At 34.3% G+C, this 20,348-nt stretch overlaps 1 protein-coding gene across 5 annotated transcripts; it reads left to right on the top strand.

Annotated features, from left to right (window-relative positions):
• The first annotated feature begins 7,544 nt into the window (after positions 1-7,544).
• Positions 7,545-14,064, top strand: LOC136221731 (uncharacterized). 5 transcript variants are annotated; one of them, XR_010685288.1, is made up of 7 exons: positions 7,553-8,027; positions 8,143-8,233; positions 8,600-8,901; positions 9,089-9,343; positions 10,607-10,628; positions 11,321-13,689; positions 13,772-14,064. XR_010685288.1 is itself a non-coding variant. In XM_066009167.1 (6 exons), the coding sequence occupies exons 5-6, from the start codon at positions 10,624-10,626 to the stop codon at positions 11,898-11,900; spliced, it is 585 nt and encodes a 194-aa protein (XP_065865239.1). In that variant the 5' UTR covers positions 7,553-8,027; positions 8,143-8,233; positions 8,600-8,901; positions 9,089-9,343; positions 10,607-10,623; the 3' UTR covers positions 11,901-14,064. The 5 variants fall into 5 exon arrangements, 1 of the variants encoding a protein (XP_065865239.1); XR_010685290.1 differs by having other exon boundaries at positions 7,545-8,027; positions 9,089-10,961; XR_010685291.1 differs by lacking the exon at positions 10,607-10,628 and having other exon boundaries at positions 7,547-8,027.
• The last annotated feature ends 6,284 nt before the right edge of the window (positions 14,065-20,348 follow it).

Below are 20,348 nucleotides of genomic sequence, written 5' to 3'. Positions count from 1 at the left end.
AGATGGCACACTATCTGCTGACCAATTACATCTACCCTAAGATTAATTGCACCAGCTCAGCGACAAACTTCGAGCAGTGCTTCATATGGCACATGCTGACTTATAAGCCCATCAATATGCCATTTTTCTTAATAGCCGGTTTCCAAAGGAGGACTGGAACTTTAAGGCTGGGCTCACTCATAACCAGAATCCTCAAAGACCATCAAATTGACTTATTCGAGGAAACTGAGGCCCAAGGCTCTGAGATCACAGCTGCTGCGCTGCGTGCCTTGAAGTTTAACCAACCAATTAAGAAAGCCAAAGGTGGTGATCAGCCTGATGAGGAGACTGTCCCAAAGAAGGGCGTAAGAACAAAGGCTCCAGCTGCCCGCAAAAGGAAAGCTGTTGGGACTCCCTCAAAAGATGCTGAGTCTCCGGCCAAGAAGCTGAAGTCAGTCGCTCAAAAAGGTCAAGAGAGACCTAAGTCGGCTGAGAAGAGAAGCAGGCAAGATAAGCCTGATATAGAAGAGAGAATGGATGATGATGAGCAACCTCTGAAGAAGAAGAAGTCTTCAGAGCTGACCCCTATTGATGCTATCCCCACTGACTTCATTAATCCTAGTGATTCTCACTTCACACAATGTGAAGGAACTGAAGCTGAGCATCAAGAAGACGATGTGCAACTGGATGATCACTTCATCACTCAGGTGGAAGAAGAATTAGATAACGAAGATCAAGATGATGAGGAAGCAGAAGAAGAAGAAGAAAGTGGTCAGGATGACACTGAGGAGACAGTCAGTGAAGAGGAAACTGCTGACCCAACTAATATTGAGTTGGCTGCAGATGAAGAACAAGAACAAGCTGATCAGCTCAATGCTGAACAAGAAGAGACTTCTCCTCCTCACTCAGTAGAGTCTATCCCAGCTGACCCTACACCTCCTCGAAGAAGAAGACTGGTAAAGGCAAGTCAGACAACCGTCATTGACCTTCCTGTTCCGAAGCCGACCAAAGATCCCTCTACAGTAAACAAACTCCTTCTTCTCGACCAGCTTCTCTTGAAAAGCAAGCCTCTGTTTCTTCACTAAAGGAACAAGCCGACTTGAATGCTTCTACCAACCCTTCAAGCCAAACCGAGCAAGTTCTCGCTCATGCTAATGCTCCAAGCACTGTGCTGACTAAGGAAATTCCTGCCCCTGTCAGCACTGAACCCATTCAGCCTACCTCTACATCAATAATCATTTCTGCCGATCAATCATCTCTACAAGAGAACCAAATGCAGATTGACAACCCCATTCCAGTCACTGACCATGTCATCCCTGAGAAAAATCCTACTCCTCCATCCACTAGTCACACTGAGGAAACTCGGCAACCTGATGAAGGATCCCTCAGCTATCTTCATGCCACCGAGTTTGGTAGTCAACTCATCAACTCGGTGCAGTCATTAATCAAGGATCTTCATCAAAATGCTGAACCTACTGCTGGGTCTACCAACAATGAGTCAACTCAGCTGTCCCAAGTCACTCAGCTTTTAAATGAAGTTAAAGGACTGAAGGATCTGCTAAGTGTTATGATCTCCATTCAAACACAACAGCCCAAGCAGGACTCAATAACGAAGCTGGCTGAGATTCAACTGACAATGGCTCAACATCTCAACACTCTTCAAGAGCAATTCCAGACCTTGTCAACTTCGAACACTCAATATGCCACTTCTGCTGAAGTTAAGATGCTATTTGCCCAGCTTCACACTGAGCAACACAAGACCAATGATCAGCTGGCTTCTTACTCTCAATGCTCGGTGGAGCAAATTAGCGAAGCAGTTCGGTTGCTGAACCTGAATAAGCAAGAAATGGACACTGACCAAATGAAGCAAAATGAGATACTAGTCACTACCCAAAAGACTTTCACCCATGTGTGTCATAACAATATCCAGCGTCAATATTATGACTCCACCTTGCTGAAAATATTTCATCAAGTTTTTGCTGCACTATCTGATACAATTACTTGGGTGGGTAAATCTCAAGCCTACATACTGAGCATGCTCAGCGCAGCTGAACTCGGTATACCTAAAGAGGTCTTGGATGAAGGCGTTGTTGTCTTCGACGGCATCAATGAAAGCGCCGACAAGCTTAAGGAGTTGTCCGCCACACTGACCAACGCGGTCTTAACCGACTCCTTTAGAATTCCTCCTCCTCCCGATGCTGACAAAACGGGGGAGAAAGCACAAGCTAGAACTCAGCAGGAGGCTGCTAGAAGTAGTCAGTCTAAGCATAAGAAGAAGAAATAGAAATAGGCTAACTCAGTATTGTTCTTTACTTGTAGTTTCTATGTTTCTTTTTGCTTAGAATTTTGGTTGTATATGCTGACTACTTTGTTTCAATACAATACTTGCATCTTTTATCCAACTTGAGTTATTTTATATGATGCTGAGTATTATGTTATTATGTATCTTCAAATACATCAACTGTGTTTACTGTTTATAATACTTGTTGATGATATGATGATAAAATGTTTGACATTATCTTGTATGTTTATTAAACACTGTCTCATAAGACCCATTGAACAATAAAATACTCAGCGCTCTTTGAATGTTAAATCTTCCGCTTAACACTGAGTAAAATTGAATATATTCCATGAGCTGACCTATATCTGAAAACTGACCTTAGACTTACTCAATTAAACCTTAACATGTTTAGTCAGTAGCTCAACCCTTACGGGGGAGTCTGCTAAGTAATATGAGGTCAACTATCATGGGGGAGCTCAACACTGAGTTCTTCGCTGAATAGTTTTGCCAACATCAAAATGGGGGAGTTTGTTGAAACACCTTTCCACATGATTTTGATTTGACAAAATTATTTTAAGTAAAATTAAATATATTCTAAACACACTAAGTTTAAATGCTTTGATTTATTACACTAATGTGTTTGTTCAATGTTGAGTTATAATTGTTTATAAGACATAAAAGACTAAAAGGCTTAAAGCCTAATACGGAAGTCAAAGCCCAAGTCAAACAGATCAAGACCACTCAGCCCGCGTATGCAAAACGCTGTCGTTATGTACAAAACGCAGCTCAGCGGAAGAAGGATCGAGAAGACCTTCGTTGAACAACTTCGGAACGAAGCTGCTGAGTTGTATCGACAAAGTGTACAAGACAGCAGCTGAGCAAGAACAACTTCCAGACAAAGTATTTCCACTTTGGATAAAGTTCAGAGGACACAGAAAGTTGTCTAGTTGACCTTACCATAAATGGAGAGACATTCTGCCGGACTGACTTAAAGCTGCTTAGCACTGACCGAAGACAGAAGATACTCAAATCTGATTGGCCGAGAGCTCTGAGCAAGACTGAGTGACAATGACAGGAAGCCGTTTCCCTCCAACGGTTATTTTGAAATTTGAAATGACTGATGTCTCAGACGTCTCTATAAATAGAGCCCTTCAGTTGCTTCATTCTACAACAGAACTTTATCAAGCCATTACGCTGACCAAAATTCTACTCAAAGTTCTGCGAGAAAAAGCAAAGCAAATACTTACACCAAATTCTATATCTTTTGTGTAAAAGTCTAGAGTGATTATTCAATCATCTAAGGTGTCTTAGCAATTGTTGTTTAGGACAAATCTTTATCATTTCTAAAGAATAGAAAGGAGAGGCTGAGTACTCGGTTATAGTACTCAGCGAGAGATTAGGAGTGGGTAGAGGTATAGAGGAAGGTACTCTTGTTATACTCAGCTTCTAAGTTGTAAAAGGTTTGATGCTCTACCGTTAAAGAGCTCAGTAGAGAATTCGAAAGCTCGGAACGTGTTCCGGGGACAGGACGTAGGCTTAGAGGCCGAACCTGGATAAATCTGTTGAGTAACATCTTTCTAACCTTAAACTCCTTAATATATATATTGCTTGCTTAAACAAAACTGACCAAGTAAAGAGGTCACGCTGAGTTGTATACATTGAGTATCTGAGTTCAGGAATAGACTCAAGTGCTATCTCCTGACTCAAAGGAAGAAGCTGACTTAGTCACCAGTTGACTAAGCTAGTGTCTTAATTTACTCAGCGCGCTGTGTTATCCTTTTTCAAAGAAAAAGAAGTCAGCCTTAACGTACTAAAATTTTAAATAGTTCCTATCCCCCCTTGGAACTAATTTGTTACGTTATAAGGGACCAACAAGGTTCTGTGAATACATGTTTATGGTATCCCAATACATCTGAGTTCACTCTTCTGGGATACATGGATGCTGACTACGGATGAGATAAGCTTGAAAGAAAAAGTACTTATGGAGGATGTCACTTTCTCAGAAGCAGCTTAGTATCTTGGTTCAGCAAGAAGCAATCCTCTATAGCATTGTCAACCACAGAAGCTGAGTACATTACTGCTGGAAGCTGTGTTGCCCAAGTCCTCTAGATCAAGCAGCAGCTAGAAGATTTTGGATTAAAGACAAAGACTATTGATGTCATGTGTGACAACAAAATTGCTATTGATCTATCCTAGTATCCAATCTAGCATAGCAAGATGAAACATGTCAAATAAGACATCACTTCATCAAGGAGCATATACTTAAGGGAGAAATTAAATTGATCTATATACCCTTTGAAGAACAACTTGCTGATATCTTCACTAAGCCTCTGGCACGAGAACAATTTTGTGCTCTGAGAGAATCGATAAGTATGTTCAATCCTCTTCAATAGCTCTGAGTTATATGCATACCTCTAAATGATAACTTGCCTATATGATATGTGTCTCCTCTAAATAACATACCACATCATCTAGGGTTAGCACGCGTAGTTAACTTAGTGACTAGGATGATGTCACCTTCATCATTAATATTGGCTAAAACACATGCGCAATCACTACATTAATGCCAGAAAATAAGCCTCTGAATCTTCCAGTCTTCTTGATTGGAGCTCTTCAAAGGTGCTCTGTGCAGTACGTTCTTGGCTCCCTTCCCTCATCACGTAAATCCTTAGAAATTACGAAATCAAATTTGGTGTAAAGGATTCAGTTTCTGGAAGTGAAATTACTATAGATGTGCTAAATGGCTTAATAGATAGCAAGGTACAAAAACCTGTTGAATGTGCTATAGAAGAAGAAGATTTTGTTGTACACAAGCAGAAAGGAAAAGGGAGAAAACGCAAGGCTACTGAACAAAAGTCGACCAAAAATTCCAAATATCCAATGCCCTCCAAAAGAACTGCCTCTGAGATTTCATCTGAGGAACAGCCACTCAACAAGAAACCCACTACAGTCAAACACAAGGCTGCTGAGCAAAAGTCGACCAGAACTTCCAAATCTCTAAAGCCCTCCAAAAGAACTGGCTCTGAGATCTCATCTGAGGAATATCCCCTCAACAAGAAACCCACAACAGTCAGGCTCAAGCCCCTCAGTGCTGCCCTTTTGAGAATTATTGTTCCTGAAGCAACTCCAGCAAACTCTAAGGACAAAGGGAATGGGAAGAAGCATGCTGAAACTCCTACTGAGGGAGAAATACCTACAGAAGAGGCTGCAGCTCTGAAAAAGATGCTCAATTTAAGCAAGGCTAAACTTCCTAATGCCTTTATCGGTGACACTTCTAGGCCAAACAACCAGCTCAATTGGGTCGATATCATTTTCCCTTCATAATTGCATAACGTACCTTCATTTTGCGGCACAAGGCAGACAACTCCTCCTCCTCCGACATCATCTACTCTTAATACCTCTGAGCTAGCCCAAAATCCACCTTCCGAACCCAAAAAGGCTAAGCCCACAATGAGGTTTAAAAAGAAGAGTGACAAGCTCAAGGTCAGCTTTGCTAAGGAAACCTCCTCCGATCAAGACTCTGCACTTGATCCTGATTCTATAGAAATACTTTTCCCCTCTTGCCAAAATGATGACAACCTGGCTGATGAGCCACACATGGAAAATCAAGCCTCTATTCCTAACTCTGGGGAACAAGCCTACTATGAACCCAACTTGGGCACAAACTCTAAAATCCCTACCTCTGCTCAAAATACTTCTCATCCTTCTGAGCAAGCTTCTGACAAAAATGAGGCTCATGTTTCTGGTTTGGATACCACTCCTCAAATTCCACTACCTTCCTCATCCATACCGACAAAACAGGCTACGGCACCAGCCTCTGAGACGGGCGCTGGCCCAATCCAGATCCCACCAACTGCTGCCAACCTCCAACAGCAAGCCTCTTCTCCTTCATTTCTGAATGAACTTCTGAAGGGAAGAAGATATTGGAAGCTACCTTTGCTTTCGTAGCTAATATGGCTAAGTCGCATGCTTCTGCCTCCTCAACCTCTGCTCCTTCTGTTGAGTCAAATTCTGTCAGCGAGACAATGCAGTTGTTGAATAAGATGTCCAGCATCAAATCTCTCCTCAACACAATAGCTGCTTTGGTCTCTCAACAATGCTCTCACAGCTTTGCTAATTGAATGGCAGCAATCCAACTCATGATTATTCAGCACATGGATCTTCTTGAAGCCAAAATTCGAGCTCTTCCAACCAATGTGCCATCTGTTGAAGACTTCTCTGAAAGACTATCTTCTCAATTCCAGCAGATGAACTCTGAGCTGATTAAGGTCCATCGGTAAATTGGGACAGCACCAACTTATGTTGTTGATCAACTTACTGAATCCATTCGGCTTTTGACAATCAACAGAACTACCATAGAAACCTTGGACCAGAAGACCTTTGCCATCTATAAAGGAATGTACTTTACAAAGGCTCTGGCTATTATGTAAAGGTTTGTGCTCTACCCGTGAAAGAGTGCGTTAGTGGATTAAAGCTCATAAGAAGGTATTCTGAGGACTAGACGTAGGCTAGATGCTGAACCAGTATAAATCTACTGAGTAACTATTCTCTAACTCTGTCTTTACTGTTTCTGATTATTTATGCTCTAACACTTATATTATACATAACACACACACACACACACACACACACACACATATATATAGGTTCTGACTGTTTATCACATGAACACTAAACATTGTTTCATCAAAAGCTCTGTCCAATCAATAACATGTTGGAACGCACTCTTCCAAATCAGAACCAAGCTCAGTAGACTATATTTGTCACTAATCTGAACTTGATTCTGACTTTGAATTTTTCCTCTGTGCTTAGCAAATAGAAACACGTCAAGTGAGCAAATTTGAAAAAAAGTTAAAATTAACCAATAATTTCATTCACCTCTTTGGAACTAATCCTACCTCATAAGAGACCAACACATACTGTCGTAGTTGTCTTTGAGATTTCTGATTGTAAGATTCTCACTTCATTCATTCTTTTCTTTAACTAAAATTTATTTAAAGACTTTAAAAGTGAAGCAATCCAACAGTAAAATTGGTATACTTTTCCAAATTTTTCCAATTACACCCCTCTTTTATTTTATTCCTTCATCTTTTTCTGGTTTTTTCGGTCTTTTCATCATACCCTTGAGGCCCTTTATGGTCTTTCCGCCATTCTCTCCTGTACACCTTTCAGCTCCTTACACCTCACTCCAAAACGGCGTCGTACTACAAAGCTGCTTTTAGTCTTTTCACATGGGGTTATTTTGGTCATTGCGGTTTTCCCATAGGGTTCCCTTTGTCATCTTCTGCCTACCTATTCATCTTCCACCGCTGTATTTCCCATCTCCTCTATCATCTACTCTCTCAACTTCAAACTGCGATCTACCGGTCGGAACAAACAACACGAAAAGCAGCAAAATTCTTCGCCTCCATTAAATGCTCCATGGTTACACTAGATTGGGCCTAGGGTTTTAGATCGCGATGGATGAACCAGAAAAAATCGAGGCAATGAGCATTGGTTTGAGAGTTTTGGGAGGATATACGAGAAGGAAGTTGCTGGGAGGAGGTGGTACACGTAAGATATGAACATTGAATAATCGTGTAAGCTCGACCATGGCGTGCTTGTTCGTTGAAGGGTTTGGGTGGAAAAATGTGCCATGGAGTAGGGTCTAAGTTGTGTCCTACTATAGTTTTAGTTTCAGAAGCCAACCTATCAACCTGTTCGATGATTCCCGATTGCATTCTCTCATTCCTCTTTCCCTGGCAGAAGAACGTTGATCTATGTTCAAGTATGATTTTTTTTTTCAGATTTCATTTTCAGTTGCTCCTCGCTCATTTTCAGTACCTCTTCCCTCTTTTTTTACAAATATGTTGATCAACTTTTTAATTTATGCTATTTCGCAGGTCTTTCCTCATTGATTGTAAAACTCGAACCATTTTCTAGGACTGAAATACACAGATCTGTGAGTTGGTTGCTTCGTTATTGAAATATCTGGTATTATTCAGATCTTCCATTTCCTTTTCTCTTTGCTTTTGAATTAGGTCAAAAATCCTGAATTTGTTCCCCCTTCTTCTCTGTTTCACTGGTTATATCTAGAAAATATTAAGTTTGTATAGAGTGAAACTGAAAAGAAGTAAAGAAAGGCAAACAGTTCTAATATTGGTTTTGAGAATCGGAGCTCTACTCAACCCGTGCTTGCCTATAGATGCTCAATTTGAAATTTGTCAAGTACAATGTTTTAATTCATGATTATTCAATTGATGTAGTATTAATCATTTTAGTCTTTTGGGTTGATTACTTAATGATGTAACACTCTCTTTCCTTTGAAGATCATTTTTTCCCCTCTATTTTTGTTATCAGGTATGTAAACTGTAGAACTAAACAATTTGGGGACAAAACGTGGGAAGGAGAAGAACTATGAATTATGTGCAGAATTTTTGAGCTTGATATCAGAATTGTATGATGGTCTTACTGATGGTCAAGCAGAAGAAAACAGTGTTATGGTTTGTAAATCATTGATTTTAACTGTATCTGTGATGGTAACATCTACGGCTGCCACTGCTGATCAAGCAGCCTTCATATTAAGCATAGCAAAACGTAAAATGGTTGATGAAACTCAGGAAACTCTCTGTACCTCTGCCTTCCCAAGTACCCATGTAAAGGTATCTTGGCTTCTCTCACCTTCATAAATTTGTTTTGAATTCTTTAGACTTTCATTTTGTAATTTCTGAAGAAAAAATTAGTATCATTAATCTGGTGTCCTTTTTACATGTTCTGACATGCATTTTATTTATTTTTAGTATAAACTGGACAGTGATCATCATATATTTTTTTCATTCTTCATTGCAGGAAAAGTGGTCAAAAAACATGTACATCGCATCGATATGTTACGGGAGAACAGTCTACTAATTGAGCGAAACTCAGGAAACTCTCCGTACCTCTATGGTTTATAAATCAGTGATTTTAACTATATCTGCGATGGTAATATCTATGGCTGCCACTGCTGATCAAGCAGCCTTCATATTAAGCATACCAAAATGTAAAATGGTTGATGAAACTCGGGAAACTCTCCGTACCTCTGCCTTCCCAAGTACCCATGTAAAGGTATCTTGGCTTCTCTTACCTTCATAAATTTGTTTTGAATTCTTTAGACTTTCATTTTGTAATTTCTGAGGAAAAAAATCAGTATCATTAATCTGGTGTCCTTTTTACATGTTCTGACATACATTTTATTTATGTTTAGTATAAACTGGACAGTGAGCATCATATATTTTTTCATTCTTCATTGAAGGAAAAATGGTCAAAAACCTGTACATCGCATCGATTTGTTTTGTCCTTTTTGAAGAAGTTGAATTTTGAATTGGATTTGTGCTAATTGAAGTCAATTTTTATTGATTAATAAGTGGCTATATATCAAATCTTAATCTCATCCCCACATACCTGGCACAATTGGCCACTCAATTCTTTAACTAGGTATGTTTTTATTGGGATGAGATTGATGGAAGATTGAATTTGATTTTAATTTTGTTTTCTAAATATTGAAGGGATAAGGGATTAAAATAGGCTTATGTTTTTTGAGAAAGTATCAATTTAGGCTCTACATACAAAATAGTACCAATATAGACTTGACGATTAAAAAAAGTAACAATTTAGGCCTCGCCATCGGAACGAGACACGTCAATGATATTACTCCATTAAGTTCTGTCAATTGTCCGTGGAGGGAGAAATAACAGAGTAATAGGATTAACATGTCCAATCCATTATTGAGGTCTAAATTGAAACTAGACCTATATTGATGCCCTTTTGTATGTGGAACCTAAATTGATTTTTCCCTAACAATCATAAGCTTATTTTGGTACCTTATAAGCTATGACTTATTATTGGCTATTTATTTTATTTAATTTTTTTATTGGCATAGTTATATTTTTGTTCATGAGAAGAGCAAATCCATTACTTAACAGTTTAGTGATTTTCCATGTAAAAAAACATTGGACGTCAGCAATTATTCTAATGAACAGAAATTGGTTAGTTAATTTCTTATGTTAGCATATGTTGGACATTCTTTTGTTATGCGTATACTCCTAATACTAAATCTACATGTAACATATGACTTTTTAATGCATTTTATGTTTTTTTTTTTTTTTTTTTTTTCAATTTTTGGGGTTTCAATTTTTGTTTATTTTTCCAGATTCTCACTTTTAATTTGAGTTAGCAAATGATTTGGAGGTTTTGGAATTTTCCCTATTAGAATATCTCTTTTGGATATATATGATTAATATAATAAATGATATTAATTTGTTAGATTGTATTTTATATAGTTGGAGACTACACAATGGATTTTCTGTACTGACACATTATTCTTTACAGGTCTGTACAGCCGCCACATGAGGTCATTATTTATTAGCCAATCTTTCTTTATCCTTACTTCAATAAATGCAACTTCCACTTTTAATGGAATTTGCATATAATACTTGGCTCTTTAAGTCTTTTTTAGCCAATTTTTGACCCCCCCCCTTATCTGAAACAGTAAACAAATATTTATCTACCATTTTTAATGCCTGTCAGGTATTTAATGTAGTCACTTTAATAGCCACCTTTTACTGCCTATAAATGTTAATTTGTTTTACTTTTGCACCACTCTTCCTGCAAAGAAATGCATATTACCTTTCACAAGCCACTTTCATCTGTTACATTTAAAGGCTTTTCTCTGATAACTTACAAGGTACTTTATACTTTGTTTTCCCTAGAAGGTTAGATTGCAGTTCTTTTTTCAGTTTATTTGTTAAACTGGTTCTGTACTTTTTCACTTTCTTCTACTTTTAGCCTGGTTCTTTATCTTTTTTACAGGTTATTGTTCCTGTTTTCCTCAAAGTCTGTCATCTTTTAAACATTTTTGTGCTTTCTCTTTTCTAGATTAATAATCAAACAATTGGTTTTTAACTTCTTTTTTCTTTTCTTTTTCTGATGGTGTCCTTTTTTGTTTATGCATTTTTTTACTAATGTTTTTTTGGTTAACTTTTTTCCTATATTATACATGGTGGTGTTTTAACTTAAAATTTTTGTTTTTTTTTTGTCTTGCAGGAAAATGTTTACTATTACCCTACCTTTTGCTGACTTGCTTCCAGTGTTTCTGTTCCCGCTTGGCTTGCCGCTTCCACGCTGCACTGAAACTTCTGATCCTGTAGCAAATGAGTTTATCTGCACACTCACATTGACATTGACTACATTGGACTCAAATGGTAATGACGTTGTACGAAGATTCACTGCTATGAGTTCAACTAACGCTGCAACAGCAAAACACTTAGCTGCATTGGATCTGATCCGTCATCTTATTGTTGTTAATAATTTGACGGTTGTAGATGTGAACTACCATGAGTTATGCCAGTATAAATCTTGGCAAGCTAATGCTCTACCCACATTACAACTGGCTGATCCAGAACCTCCTGAGGAACCTTTTGATGTCCAAGATATGTTTTGTTTTGATCCAATTCCTGAACCTGAAGTTGCCCCTACCTCTGGCTTTAACCCCTTAGAAGATGATCCACATATGGTTCAAATGGCCCAAACAGTTGCCCTTTTCGAGATGTACATGCTTGGTGGGCCATCCAATCTCAAGCAGCAAAGTCCATTGAAAGTGATTTGGATCCTTTACTCCTTTTAGAAGGTCATGCAGATACACCTCTCTCGGGTGCAGGATCTTCTACAACTAAGGGAAATCTCAAGTTGATAGATGTGCTGTTGGTCCCGTGTGATTAGTTCCAAGGGGGGGTTAGGAACTAATATAACTTTTTCATTTTAATTATGTTGACTTAATATAATTCTTTAAGTTTCACAACTCAGTTTTGGTCAGCACGGCCGAGTGAGGCGTAAGACGGCTTTAGTCAGATACTGACTAGAACTGTTTTACTTGCGAGTTGGGAAATGACACTTTTGTGGTCAGCTTCCAACTCAGCACTCTGATTTACTCAGTGTCAGTTTAAACAATTTATATACTGAGTAAATATAGCAAGTAACACATACAAATATATATTGAGAGAGAGTTAGAAATTACTCAGCACGACTTATCTTGGTTCGGCCTCTCCGTCTACGTCCAGTCCTTAGAATCCCTCCGGGCTTTTTCAATCCAATACTGAGCTCTTTAAAGGTAGAGCACAACCCGTTTACAAAACAGTTGAATATACAAGAGTACCTTTCTCTATTCGTCTACTCAACTCCTACTAAGTGCTATAACCAAACACCTAGATTTCTCTACCGCTGAGTACTTAAAACCGAGTACTCAGCACCACTCTCTCAATTTTACAATTGATACAAACTTGTTCTTTTTCAGACAAAGAAGACTTTAGATGATTACAAAATCAAACTAGCTTTTCCACAGAGATAGAAATTTGGTGTAAGATCTTTTTCTTGTTTTGATGTGCTTTGTATGTATGCTCTTTTTCACTTGTATTTCGGCTAAGGATCCAAGAAGTGTACTTGTCCTTTTATAATTGTAATCTGAAGATACAATGATTTGAATCCGGAATTTTCCATTGGATTCAAACGGCTTTTTCTTGCGACATGTTCTGGTCAGCTTCAGATTTGTAGGCCAATCCTGTCGTCTGAATTCGGCAGGCGCCAGGCTTGTCTTCTTCTCGCAGGTTTGTCTTGTAGTGCAGGTTTCGTCATTTAGTCAGCGGACATTTGACCCATGCATCTCGAAATTAAACCTTTGCGTAATTCCAAGGTTTCTATTATTAGTGCAGACAGTTGTCGGATCTTGTCTTTTAGCAAACGGATCATTGGTGCTGTCTTAAAATCATTCAACGTGACTTTGATAGCCGTTGTCTTTGATTGTTGCCAATTCCGATACTGAGTTGCCTTTCACTCAGCTTCCACGGTCAGCTTCGTTCTGCAAGATATAGTTCCAAAGAAGACTTTTCTTCTTTTATGCTGAGTTGCTTTTCACTCAGCTTCTGCGGTCAGCTTCGTTCTGTAAGCTTTGGTCCTAAAGAAGACTTTCCTTCTTTTGTACTGAGTCATTCTTTACTCAGCCCGTGCTATGTTATCATGCTGACTACGTTCTGTCTTAATTTGATTCCTGTTCTTATAAATATTTTTATACTTAACATTGAACAAACGCATTAGTACAATTAAATCAAAGCACTTAAATTTAATTGTCTTAATCATGGATTAACTTAAATAATTTTGTCAAATCAAAATCATGTTGGAAAGGTGTTTTAACATGTGCCTCCTTTGGGCGCATGCTCTTCCACGAGTAAGGGACATGTGAAGTCGAAAAAGGGAAATATGCTTACTGATAGTGGAGAAACAGTAAAACTGAAGTCACAGATTTCATGTCTGAAGCATAAATTACTTAAAATCCAATGTAGCAAGACTAAATTGGTTAGGATTTCGAATACCTTTAGCAATGCTTACAAACGCCTATCTACAGAGGATCTATTACTGCGTTGGTACGTTGTCTATTAATTTGTAATTGTTCTTTTTCATTTTTCCTGGTTTTGTTAAGCTAATACATGTTTCTTTCCTCCGTAGGAAACCGCGTAAGCGAAAGCGCCCATTGCTATGTGTAGGTGACCAGTGACTTTGGCATGGAGTAGACAACTGCTGCTTTTTATTCTAATTTTGTGCTTCTGATATTTGTTTTGGGTTTGTGCACATGTTCACCATATTCCTGTCCAACTATTGTTATAGTTCTTTTACTTTCTACAAGTTCAGCATGGTCTATTCTTTGAATAGAATATGTTTGATTATGTGGCTTCAGTAGAGTCCATAATTGGGGAGACATATTGTGTAATTGTTGGATTAATCTATTAAAAGTTTGTTGATTTTGGTGTTTTTATTTTAATGTTAGCAGATAAAGTGATAGAAATGCAAGAAATATGGAGTGATTAAAATGATCCACTACTAACCTATTATTGTTTGTTTATGTAACAATAAATCAAGATGTATATTAACACGTATTGTTTAAAATTAGATATTTTGTTAGGAGGCACCATATAAATTAAGAATAAAACTGCTACAGGTCAAAGACAATGAAAAACACCAATTGAATTCTATCCAAAAATACATACTGATTATTTAGACAACTAACAGTTTTATATACCAATTAAATTCTATCAAAAAATATATCTAAAAATACATACTAAAAATATATCTAAAAATACATACTGATTGTTTAGACAACCAACATTTTAAATCCTTTCATCTTTTAAGCTTTTCAATAGATTCTAATTCAATTTTATTTTAATCAAATTCACATTTACAAATCAATTTTTTTTATTAAATTGATATTTCAAATGAAAAAATAAAATATTTTTTTTCTTCTAACAAATGAATTTTATATCATAACATAATTCAATTAAACTATGATTTTGTGCTTAAAGTCACCTGCGATTTTGGATGAATAATTTATTAATCTTTTATTTTTACTTAAACTATAATTAATCTTTGTATTTTAACAAACATAAACTAAAATTAGTCTTTTCTATTAATTCATTACAAGTTTTTTTAAAACACTATATTTATTTAGATCGTAGTATAAAGTTATACTCTGTTCAACTTCTTATATATACATTAACCATTTACTAATAATTTTTAAATTACTTTTACATTTAGGTGTACTAAAAGTGATACATAAATTAAAAATAATTTATATTATATCTAATAATCAAAATTTTCAATTTACATTTATTATGAATAACAACTTATTCCACTTTTGTCATTTTTAGCTCTTTGGCTGTACATTTTAGTTTTATTTTAAATTCAAACAACCTTTACTATTTTTTTTACCTCTTATCCATATCTAAGTAGATTAAAAAAGAAAAAAAAATAGAAAACAAATCTCTAAATTAAAATTTATGGATTTTAAGTGTCAAAATATCATCACATGTTTGTATGATAACAATTTTATTAAGTTCTTATCTGAATCATGCGGAATTTCACCAGTTAAAATTGGTTACGGGCCAAATGTGACTAAGTAATAGATCATGAGCAAAATGAAAATTTATCTTTTACATGCTAACAATTTTATTAAGTCCCCAGCCAAATTGTGTGAAATTTCACAAAAAAAACATAATACTGGCAAAATATGACCAAATAATAGATTATGAGCCAAATCAATTTTCTTTTAGATAGTTTGAGTGTCACATAGTGATTTAAGCCTACAATATAACATTTAATTATGCTCACTTTATCTTATTAGAAAATTTAATTTTATTTTATGAATTTGCTTCATTTTTTTATCAATAATTTATTATTGTTGTGTCTCTCTCCTCACACTATTGGTAAAGTAACAATAAAGAATAATCTTAATAATAAAATAATAAATAAGAAGTGAATATAAGGAGCATTGTTGGAGATGATATATCTTAACCACTCTTAAATCACTAAGAGTCAATTATTTATATTATTTTTAGAGAGCTCACTAAGAGTCTCTTGGAGATGCTTTAACCCTTTATCTATCCAGTAAAGAAAAATATATTTGTAAACCAAATATCATGTTTTTTTCTTTATCTTTGTTTCTATATAACAAAACTCAAACCATTGTAATCTCAATTGAAATTACTTTTCCATTCTTTTTGTAGTCTATCCAAAAAATCAAATTCTTAAATTTATTTCTCCTATTATACATTATATCAAGTAAGAAATTAAATAAAATATAAAAAATGTAAACTTTGTATTACTTTCTTTAAATTACATAGAAACTCAAAATATTTTTACCATTTTGTAAAGCTCCTATTAATATATGCAATTTAGTTATAATCCATTTTATTCCTATTCAATACTATTAGTTATAAAAATTAGTACTCCTTATATATAAAATGTGACATTTTGGTAATGATATTCAACATTATTAGTTTACTAAATACTTTTCATACCCCACCCATACAATATAACACTTAAACATATTCCATTTTTACCTCATGCATACACTATAACACTTAAACATAATTCCAATTAAAACAACTTTCTCACTTTCTAATACCTTAGTCATTCCATTAAAAATGAAATCAATTAGTTTTAGACACCATTTTCTCCATTTTTTCACTTTCATATTTCAAACTAAAACCACTTTTCCACTTCTAATTCTTTGTGCATAGACATTTCATAAATTTGTTTTCTAAACCACTTTTCCACTTAATTAAAACTAAAACCACTTTTCCACTTTAAATTGTTTGTGCATACACATTTCTTAATTAAAACATAAACCACTTTTCCCACTTTTCCATAACTTAATTAAAACTAAAACCACATTTCCACTTCAAAGTTCTTTTTATATACACTTTGTGTTACAATTTTTTTTCCTATAAATATATGCCATTATCACCAAATCTTACATAAACACACTTCTTTTCTATGTTTTGTTTTCTATATTCAATTAAGAGTGAAAACACCAAACATAAACCTTTTACCACCTTTTTCACCATTTCTACATCTATTCAATCAAAGTGATTGTGTGTTGTAATTTGTCTCATGTCCAATTGTAAGTTTCTATTAATTCTCTACTAGATTTGTACTTATGTAGTATAATTTTTTATATGCATTTAAATTTGTATTTTGGCTAATTTACTTCATCGTGTGTTTTCAGCTTCTATTCCACCGGGATCACGATTGTAAGGTACACTTTTGGTTAAATCTTGCTTTTAGTAACATAATACAATTTTCATAAAACATTAAATGAAAAAATATAAATTGTTTCTTCTACCTTATTAAATTTGAATCCTTCCTAACTAGGTAACTACACTTTCTAAATAACATTTACAGATGGTTCTTATAAAGATACCTCTCCATGCTTTGCTCCGGGAATTTTTTTTCCCACATGGAATTGCCTCCTTATAAAGAGAAAATGAATCGTGAAATCGATACCGGTTACTATTGCTGTTGCATTACGATTCCTTCTTCAAAAAATGACCATTCTGATAATGCATCCGTAGATATTTACGGATGTAGCTCGCCGGTTTCTGACGATGCTAGAAACTCGGCTGTTCAGCGTGCATTTGAATATTTGATGCCTTTATACGATATAAATTTAATGACTTCAGCTCTGAAGAAATCATAGAAATTGAAGAAAAGAAAAAAATGCTCGCCTTGGCCCAAGTGACAGGGGCTGAGTCAATAGCCGTGCTTGATCGTAAATACACGATGTTAAAACATATATATGAACGCGTTTTACAAGTCCTCCATTCTATAAGTTCACTATTTGGTGGTTTTGATTTGGATGAGTTTTCTACTGATCTATAGCTTTGTATCCCGTCAATTTTAAAAAAATCTATTGTCGCATGTATTATGTCTTTTTTTTATGGAATAAGAATGTTGATTAATTTAGTACACAGTTGCAACTGCGCATTTGATTTATTTTACTACATATTTGACTGAATCTCTTTTTTTAGAGACTTTAATTTTGACTTATACACAAGACAATCACTAAAACTCATGTCTTATGCATTAGTATTTTATCACAACCTTTATTATATAGGAAACAAATGTATATAAAATTAAGAAGTTGCATTCCCTGAGTTTTATATTCCTAAGACTATAATCATCCTCTACTACCTTCTTCAAATGCTCCTGCACCTAAAACACACACAAAAAATGCTTAAATTCTAATGATCATCAGACAATTAAATATTGAATTTAAATTTTATTTTTTGCTATTCTATATAAAGAATATTTCGTCCATATAAAACTGAAGACTTGTTTTGTCACCTTTGCATATTTCTATATAAATTAACTAACTAATTTTGTTTTAATGTAGTTTTACAAACGAGATGCCATCAATCGTTATTTCCTTTGAGGCTTTATTACGCTTCACTCTTATACAACTTGAACTACCTCCGCCAAGGATTGAAACTGAACATAATCATCCAAATCATTACTGTTGTCGTGTTTTCTATGTCTATCGAGATAAGAAAAACGATGAACATATTTTTGATTTTTTTTTGCTCGAATTCTGAAAGCTCAAATGAAGCAAAAAAAAAAAAGCATGCTACGCTATTCTGAAATCTCTCCAACAATTATATGGTATTGAAATAATTGACTTCAATCATAACAAACTGGAAACCCTTCGTTTAACATATCGTGAACAACTGCGTGAGTACAAAACATCTGTCCTAGATCCTCATGTGACTTTGTTATCCGCCTGTACATCTCTCAAGAAAAAAATTGACTTTATTGTTCGTCTAATGTCTCGCATAGAGAAAATAGTTAGTAGAATAAATAATATTATTTAGTTTGTAATTGTTTTCTACTAACCTCCGTCCACTACTGTACTAAGCTTTTAGGAAAATAGTGAATAATTATGTTTTGTGTTCACTAAATTATTTGCATATAACATAGATGTGATTAGATAAATCCACTAAACATCAAAACAACTTCCATTTGCTCGCTTTTTAGTATTTTTATAGAATCCATTTTTATATAAATCTTTCACCGCTAAAAAGCTTCACCATTTTATTGGACAAATTAATTATAATTTATCAATTTCTTAGCCATTCCTTTCCCCTATCAAGTTTGATTAAAATCATTGTTTAAATTTATATATATATATATATACATAACACAGATATTCCTTCTAAATTGCCTACAACATTGGCATCTCTCCATATTAATTAAATATTAATTTTTTATAATAGTTAACTATGAAAGCTCCTCCATTATATATTCATTTAAGATTTAATGGTACGTTAGAAAAAATCAACCAAATATATATTTTTTTGGTAAAGTAAGTAATTCAAACCTAAGTTAGATGGAACATATTTTTAATCTTTCACAAAAATCCAAATAAGCAAGTAAAATAAAAAAAAATCTCTTGAAGTCCAGTGAAGAGAACTTTACCACTACTCGAATGATTTAATTCATAATTAACTGATTTTACAATTTATAGAAAAAATAATATTCTATAGAAAATTGATTTAACGTTTATTGTTTCTGTGTTTGGTTTTTTTTAATGTTTTTGTCTTAAATAAATCTTTATCTTTTAAGTCAACATATCTTTTAACATAATATTTGGTTAATGAATCATTATTAATTTTATCTATATTCTAAATTTATATTATATACTTCAAAAGTAATTTTAACTTATTTGATAAGCAAATATTTAATAAAATAAAAAAATAAATACTCAAAGGTTAAATATGTTACACTAAAGTTTTGAAGAAAAGATATCTACTAAAAGTAAAACATTTAATTTTATACATGGTTTTGGTTCTATATTAACAAAAAAAAATTAAAACTAAACATGCAGAAATTAAAATATACACAATTTTATAATGTAAAAAATACACTAATATTTTTTTTAAAAATATTACTATTTTTTTTCCGAATTTCATCTTTTTCCTATAAATATTTTTTTTAGTTCTCAAGTTTTTTTTACAAAAATAAACTATGAACATTAATCTTCTTTTGTAATTATTATTTTTTCTTCTCATACTCTTTTTTTTCTGTTGTTAAAGCAATTTCTCATAATCAATTGACTATTTAACCATTAAAAATCTATGAATAAAATAAAGGGATAAGGTACCAAAATAGGTGTAAGGTTTTTGGGAAAGTACCAATTTAGGCTCAACGTTCAAAATAGCACCAATATAGGCTTAACGTTTACAGCATAATATCAATTTAGGCTTAACGTTTACAATATAACATCAATTTAGGCATCACGTACAAAATAGCACCAATATACGCTTAACGTTTATAAAATAATACGAATTTAAGCTTAACGTTTACAAAATATATCAAATTTAAGCTAAACGTCACAATTAAATTAACCATATTATATTCTTTTCCTATTAACTTTATATGTTATCTTTTTATTTAGTTCTACTTTCTTATTTATTATAATAAAATTAATTAGTTTTCTTGCCCATTAAAACCTTATATTCGTTTTTCATAAATGATTAGTGTTCAAAATATTGTGGATGTTCAATTACTTTTAGTTTGAATATATTACATAAGTCATAGAATTTAGGAGTCATGGAATGGTTGATGAAAAACAAATATAATGTTTTAATGGGCAAGAAAACTAATTAATTGTATTATAATAAATAAGAATATAGAACTAAATAAAAAGATAACATATAACATTAATAGGGAAAGAATATAATATGATTAATTT

Source organism: Euphorbia lathyris, chromosome 3, assembly GCF_963576675.1.
Source record: "Euphorbia lathyris chromosome 3, ddEupLath1.1, whole genome shotgun sequence".
In the NCBI taxonomy this organism is placed as follows: Eukaryota; Viridiplantae; Streptophyta; class Magnoliopsida; order Malpighiales; family Euphorbiaceae; genus Euphorbia; species Euphorbia lathyris.
Note: the sequence above shows the minus strand (reverse complement) of the source record. Positions and strands in the feature narration are given on the sequence as shown.